This window comes from Wolffia australiana, chromosome 1 (genome assembly GCF_029677425.1).
Source record: "Wolffia australiana isolate 7733 chromosome 1, ASM2967742v1".
Taxonomy (NCBI): domain Eukaryota; kingdom Viridiplantae; phylum Streptophyta; class Magnoliopsida; order Alismatales; family Araceae; genus Wolffia; species Wolffia australiana.
Window position 1 is genome coordinate 28092501 of NC_135835.1, and position 7500 is coordinate 28100000.

Consider the following 7500-nt stretch of genomic DNA (forward strand, 5'->3'; position numbering starts at 1 on the left):
TCTCTATTTCTCTCACTCTTTCTCTCTCTATCTCCATCTCTATCTCTATATTTATCTCTATCTCTCTATCTCTATCGATCTCTCTCTATCTGATGGAGGACCATCCTCCTGAGCATGCCCAGATTAGTCTTCAGCCACGTCGCGTAGCCCGAGACGACGGGAAGAACCTGAGTTTTCGCTACTGAAAATCGCATTTGCGTTTATTTCGAGTTCGGTTATTTTTATGGTTTTACAGAGGTCCTTCCTGTGTATGGTCCTCCGCCTCGTCACCCCTTTGACTGTAGGGAGGCCACCTCCTGTGTGTCTACAGGCCTCCCCCATGTGAGTTTTTGCTTCTTTATGCTTTTGGTTTACACCTTTGAAGGGGGGGACGCCCATGCATGGCTTCTTCCCCTTGAAGGACCCTTTAAGGGGGAAGCCCACTAAGCATCTCCCCCTAAAGGAGCCAATTGGGGCACTCTTAGTCCCCCCCCACCCCCCCCTCTTTTCTTTTACTATAGAAGAGACGAGAGGGGAGGACCGTTTTTTTGAAAGAAAAACAAAGAGGAATGCTCTGTTTAGTTGTTCGCGCCGGTTATCCACCCTCCTCCTTCACCAAGGGTATCGTCCTCCCCGTTGAGGGTTAGGACGATACCCTTGGTCAGCCATCACTGGTATGCTTGATACTACAGCTACCTGACCAGCCTCTCCTGCGAGGGCGCACACCCTCATTGTTATGTTGTTACTCTGCGAAGACGTGACAGAAACTCGCCCGGCAACGGCCCTCTGGACTTCTTACATCTACATCAACCTAGGCTGCTACCCACTACGGCACTCGAGCCCAAGCCCGCAGGTCACTCTCGTTCTCCCCCCTCCTCCCTTTATTTTTCAGTATTATTACTTTTTCCAGGGCCGTTTACGTATCTTAGGTATAGCCACCGTACTCGTGATTGGGAATTTTCTTGACGGTGTCGGATCTGCTCGTTCACGCGGAGGGCACGGACGCTCTTGGACGAAGATCGTCCCCCACTCTGTCGGCCCCTCGAGCTGATCACACGGGTCATTGGGAGCTAGGTCGTGCCTGGACACCCCCCTGTGTCGTCACCTGGATTACGCCTTGGATCACCATCACCCCGATTCTGACATACTTTCTCATTGACTTTTAAGCGTACGCATCATTTCATCCTGTTGCATCGCTTTTCATATTCGTTACATCGCTTGATCTCAGCCATCATGTTACATCACTATCTCTATCTCTCACTCTATCTCTATCTATCTCTCTATCTCTCTATCTCTATCTCTCTATCTCTCTCTATCTCTCTATCTCTATCTATATCTCTCTATCTCTCTATCTCTCTATCTCTATCTCTCTATCTATCTCTATCTATCTCTATCTATCTCTCTATCTCCCTATCTCTCTATCTCTGTCTATCTATCTCTCTCCCTATCTCTCTATCTCTCTATCTCGCTATCTCCATCTATATCTCTCTATCTGTATATTTCTATATCTATCTCTCTCTATCTCTCTCTACCTCTATCTCTCCATCTCTATATCTCTATCTCTCTATCTCTTTATATCTATCTCTCTATCTCTACCTCTATCTTTCCATCTCTATCTCCCTATATTTATCTCTCTAGCTCTATCTCTCTCTATCTCTCTAGAGATAGAGATAGAGATAGAGATAGAGAAAGAGAAAGAGATAGAGATAGAGATAGAGATAGAGATAGAGATAGAGATAGAGATAGAGATAGAGATAGAGATAGTGATCGAGATCGAGATCGAGATAGAGATCGAGATAGAGATAGAGATAGAGATAGAGATAGAGATAGAGATAGAGATAGAGATAGAGATCGAGATAGAGATAGAGATCGAGATAGAGATAGAGATCGAGATAGAGATAGAGATAGAGATAGAGATAGAGACAGAGATAGAGATAGTGATCGAGATCGAGACAGAGACAGAGACAGAGACAGAGACAGAGACAGAGATAGAGATAGAGATAGAGATCGAGATAGAGATAGAGATTGAGATCGAGCTAGAGATCAAGATCGAGATAGAGAGATAGATATATCTGCCAGCATCAGAATTAGGGAGAGAGAGACAGTTTTAAACATAGAGAAATGAATTAGCGGTGCAATGAAAAATGAATTAGCTGTGCAACAAAATACAAGAGTATCAACCAATCAGTTTCATTGCCCTTTATCTCCGTCTCCCTCCCTTCCTCCCTCCCTCCCTCACTAAGACAGCAGCTTTTTCACTTCTTCTCTCCCTTTATGTGTCAGTGAGAATGGGAGGAATCAGGCAACGGGTCATAGCGTTTGATGGGGCCAACCAAGTCCAGGGCTACTCTTAGTCCAAGGAGAAGCTCTTCCGGGTGCTCTTCCAGACGCCCACGTGGAAGCTGACTCAGCACCCGCCCCACGCCCTGCTCCACGTCACCAAAGTCAACGCTTCATCGCCGTCAGATCCAGTCAACCCAAGAAACAAGTCAAACCTTCCTCGCGTAGCCCCCAAACGCCACCCCACCGATCATCGCGTCGCCGCCAGAGCAAGATGCGCTCCCCACTACCCGATCTAGCAAAGTCAGAACCCAATTATCAGATATATAAACATGGATCGCCCGGGGATCTTCCGATATGAAGCTTCCCAGGACACACCTGGGAAAGAAAAGAAGGAAAGCCCGTACCACACGTGACACTTCAAGCAGCACGTGCCGGACCGACACAAGGGGGAATCCCACCAAGAAAATCCAAGTTCAACTGAATAGCCAAAGGCGAGGATTTTATTGACAGCTCGCGGCGCCAATATGGGACGGGACGAGGAGATCCTCCATCTCTCACCTCTCGTAACTACTCTGGCATTCGGCTTCTTGAATTGTGATACGAACCTGGATCTAGGCTTGTATCGGAAGGAGGGTAGAGGACGAGGCGAGGTAGAAGCTCCCAGGGTAGAGTGGTGAAACGGGAAGGATCCGAGAGGAGGCCGAGCAGAGGGGGTAGGGATCAGCGGAGGACGAGCCGCCTGAAGACGCGGAGAGGTAGAGACGATCACAAGGGCTAGGGATCATTGAGGGAGGGAGAGAGACCAGACCTAGGAGTGGGGAGACGATAACATGTTCATTCTTCTTCTTGGCTGCCCTCCTAAAGGAGGGCATCCGTATTTAAAGGATATACATAAAAGCCAAATGACTAACATGACGAAACTACCCCTAGATAGGTTGAAGATCCTATCAAGGATCCTATCAAATTGGTTGCCTTTCCTGGCAATTCTTGATCAACATCATCAATATTCATCAAGAAGACTCCTCCCTACTCAGGAAGGCAGGACTTTAGAAATCTGACATGGCAGGAGTAGTATCATCTTCTCTCTCACACACAAGATAGATCATGATCCATAGATAACATTTTTTCCATTTCTTGTCAGCACAAGTGGGATTTGGAAGGCTTGCCACGTGGCATTTGATTTGGCCCATCTGTCTATTCCACCAAATGGGCTGATCTAACCTATCTGATTTATTTAACTAATCATGTTGGTCAACCCAATGGCCCTCTTGATCGGATCCGTTGATTTGGTCTGATCAGGATCAAGGCTGTTCGATCAATCAAAAATTTTGGTCCGAGAATTCTGAACAAAATACCGATCCCTAGTTCATCAGATATAGGCTGGGAGATTCGATCAGAGTGTTCGAGTGGTCAATCCGATCAAACAGACAGTCCACTGAATCCGATCCATGATCCTCGAATCTATAATCTGATTCCGTCCACGATCCGACCATTGAATCGGATTGCCGTGAACACTTGGGCTCAATGGTCGAATCGAAAAAGCCAAACCAAGACCATTCAATATGCGTGGTCTGAATCAGACCAAACTATTTGGCATAAACAATGAAATAAATGTCATGTTTTCTAATTAAAAAATAGGGCTCCAGTGAGAGAAAATCCTCAGTCACTAGGAATTTCCCGCATCAACCACAAAAATAAAAAATACTCCATCGAATAACCTTCTAAAAATTTAAAATGCCTCTTGGTTTCAATGTATGTCATGATAGAATTGGATAGATGAGGAAAATTAAAAATGTTTTTAATGGGAAGATCAGATCAAGTTGGCCCATTCCACTTGATGGGCCCACCCGTTCGACCATCAATCGTAGGCCGAACTACTTCAGTGGATTGGTTAGCTCAATCTAATCGATGTCCTGCCAGGTTGATGGATCGACTCGTACAGCACCATTATTTGATTCAATCAGATCAAATTAAATTGCCTCCCAATCTATGGACTTGCACGACCACAAATCGATCAATTTGATTTGATCCCTGAGGTCTAATCGGCTTTTTTTCAAAAAAATATTTTCAATCTCAAAGAGAAAAAGGGAGAAAAGCTAGTAATTACCAAAATTTGACTTTGTCCGGAATAGCCCAGCTTTCTTGAGGGAATTTACAGTGTGGGCATTTGTGCCACCCGCGAGCTGAAGAAAACCTACCCAGTAGTCCAGAATTATGATAAATAGTAGATAAGGAAACTTTTAGGGTATTGACTTTCATGTTAAGCACCAGGAGGCCGGTGATGGGCAGCCGCCAGATGAACCGCAAAATCAACAGACTGTTTTGTAGCTCCTGGACCGATGTCTCCGCTCATGGGCCGCCCATCCAACTATATTAGAATAATAAGAAAACTGCTCAGCACGATTAAGAAACATGAACAAATGGCCACTATCTTTCTCTGATTGAAAAAAGGCATGTTTGGCCATATTGATTGTGCTCTCTCTGTCTCTTCTCGGGTATATCTCTCTCATGAAAGGATTTAATCTCTCTCTCATCCCGAGTGTATCTGTCTCTCATAAAAGAAATTGAGTTGGATTTAGCATATGAGGTGGGGAAAGGGTTGTGTCGCTCACTCATTAAAGGAATTAAGATAAAATATTCTTAAAGTTATCCGGAAAAAACAGTCCAATACCTGCCATAATTTGTAACTAAAAGCCAATCAATGATATTAATAGAAAATATTAACAGAAAAGTGTACGCTTCGATCAAGAAAGTGATCAAATCGGACATGTTTGGCCAGAGGAAATGGGGTCATTTGGTGTATTGCTCACTCATTAATGGAATTAAGAAAGCAAAGAGTAGTTGCATCGCTTATTTATTAAATTGACAATTGAAGAAGATAAAATAATCTTAATTTCGTCTGAGAAAAATTAGATAAAATACCTGCCACAAATTATGGCACTGAAGGTCGCTCTCCATGATCGAGTACAAGTCATTCATTGCACTTACCGTTGATTCTCCAGAATTCGGTAAGCTAACCTGCAATTTCAGTAAACAGTAATTTATATGAAAAAGCAGAAGAGATGATGATTCGAAGGCAAATGCGCTCGCACAAAATTACGTAAATACCAAATTAAACAAGAATATGAAGAGAGAGCCCCCTTAATTCTTACACTCCTCAAGCTGAGAATGAAATATTACATTGACAGTTTACACTGACAGAAATGCATTTCAAGAAAACACATTTTGATTTCTCACCAATATACGAATCAAAGGTCTTTAAAAAGGATAAATAAAATAACCATCACTTACAGCTATAAGTTTCATGTGATGAAGTGAATCACCCAAGCTACTCCACAGGTCTCTGAACAAATCAGGCCGCCTGCGTGTATTGATTCATGGATAGCTAGTTGGTTTCAATAAGCTAAAAAGCACAGTATCAGCGAATGAAATTCGTTATATAAAAATAATTAGCCAGAAAAAAATTTACGGACCTTCCACTTGTGTGTATCTCCACCGCATCAACATCCTCCCTCCTGAGCAGCTCCGAGGTAGCTGCCACGTCTCTGATGTATGTCATGGATCCTGAAATAAGGATAAACAAAAATCCTCCTTCAATAATCCAATTTTTGATGGTAGGGAAAGATGGAAATCAGGGCTCATGGACAAGGACAAATTCGTCATCACCATCATCAATCATATGTGGCAGGGACAAAAGCAGATGAGGAAGATACATTCAAGACAAGGATGTCAAGGGCAATGACAGCCCTCAGAAATCAGATGATGATGATGACATGATTATAAGTTCTAGATCAGCTTAGAAACCGATGGGTGATGGTAACATTGAAGATGATGCCTCTAGAAAACCGGATGAAGATGACGAAGATGATTTGTCATCAACTGATGGATTGCTGTGATGATGAAGAAGCCTGATGATGATAATGATTACAATGTCAGTGCTTCAGCTTTTTTAGCTATGAAACCAGGTGATACGATTTAATCCTCTACTTCAACTTGGAAACGAGAGATGACGATGACGATGACGTCTCTCTGAATAGGATGAAGATGACTCTTAGTCATCAACCAATGCATGGAGACAACACAGATGATTCTTCATCTACTGACGGATGACGATGATGCTGACAGCCCTTAGAAATCGGATGATGATTATGATGGCACAATTAAATGCTCAATCTAAGACGAAGATATTTCCAGGAAATAGGATGACGATAATTACTCATCATCTACAGATGGATGGGGATAGCGATATTTTTTGTCACCGGCTGACAGATGAAGATGACAAATATGGCTCTCGGAAAACAGATAAAGATGATGATGATGGCAGCTCTTGGAAAATAGATGGTGATGAAAATTCCTCATTGTCATTGTCCATGATCATTGTCATAGTTGATGCTGAACATTTAAAGTGACCAAGAACAACACATGCGACTCTGGGACAAATTTGATCGAAGATTAGGGGAAAATTTCAGATATACTTATTTTATCATACGGGCAGACAGGAAAGCAGCGACCGCAGCCATAACACCGCTCTATGATGACACCACCCTGCACCACTGTTTAAGCTTAGTATCTGGTCCAAAAGAAGCAATCCTTGGAGATTTCCAGAAGAAAATTTTGGCTACCTGGAGAACGAAGGGAGGCGATGATGCGTCTGGTGATTTTGCTTCGGCAGGGATCATATTCAATGAGATAGCACTGGCTGGGCAAACCCTTTCACAAGGCCTAGCGCAATCAATAGGGCAGTTCTCAGGGTCAAACTCTGGGCAAGAAGAGTAGATCTGATTTCAGAATTTGAAGAGCTAGCCAAATAAATGGGAAGACTTACTGGATTTCAAACAGGAATTTCGAGGAAAATTCTTGACAGAGGTGGCGGGAAGGAAATAGGGAACAGAGATAGGATGGAATTGTTCGATCAAGCCAATGCCCCTGATCTTGTGATCATATTGGCCAGATCGAGATTGGACTGCATCACCAATTGTTTGACAATCAATCCACAAACCAGATCCAAACAGCCTACTGAGTCTAATAAATATTTTGGGCCGATGGTCCGTTGCAAAGCATTACATTTCTCGATTGTGAGAGTGTGAAAATATCATGAGATGACCTTTCTCGATTGAACGAGATAGATAGAGCCGATGGAGAAAGATTGATGGAATCCGTCATCCTAATTGATCAAATAGACCATCATGATTGATCCACTCAATCAAGTTAGATCAGTTTGGTTGAACAAGATCAATT

At 43.2% G+C, this 7500-nt stretch overlaps 2 protein-coding genes across 7 annotated transcripts in view; one reads left to right on the plus strand and one right to left on the minus strand.

Moving 5' to 3' along the window:
• The window catches only part of LOC144712135 (uncharacterized), a 2086-nt gene extending 1761 nt beyond the window's left edge, over window positions 1–325 (plus strand). The window contains exon 3 of the mRNA XM_078586362.1: window positions 236–325. Coding sequence (XP_078442488.1) covers window positions 236–325 — 90 coding nt within the window. The remainder of the gene's footprint in view (window positions 1–235) is intronic.
• A 1768-nt stretch (window positions 326–2093) lies between these two features.
• LOC144713504 (uncharacterized) overlaps window positions 2094–7500 on the minus strand; it is a 7099-nt gene continuing 1692 nt past the window's right edge. For 2 of the 6 annotated variants that reach the window (XM_078588101.1, XM_078588098.1), the window contains exons 4-12: window positions 6885–7021; window positions 6738–6807; window positions 5736–5826; window positions 5554–5623; window positions 5185–5280; window positions 4531–4630; window positions 4370–4456; window positions 2475–2554; window positions 2094–2405 (exon numbers count right to left, since the gene is read on the minus strand). In XM_078588101.1, the coding sequence (XP_078444227.1) occupies window positions 2259–2405; window positions 2475–2554; window positions 4370–4456; window positions 4531–4630; window positions 5185–5280; window positions 5554–5623; window positions 5736–5826; window positions 6738–6807; window positions 6885–7021 (878 nt within the window). In that variant the 3' untranslated portion in view covers window positions 2094–2258. Of the gene's footprint in view, window positions 2555–2666; window positions 2740–4369; window positions 4457–4530; window positions 4631–5184; window positions 5281–5553; window positions 5624–5735; window positions 5827–6737; window positions 6808–6884; window positions 7022–7500 lie in introns of all 6 variants that reach the window. The other 4 variants (XM_078588104.1, XR_013584066.1, XR_013584063.1 and 1 more) reach the window with 4 other exon arrangements.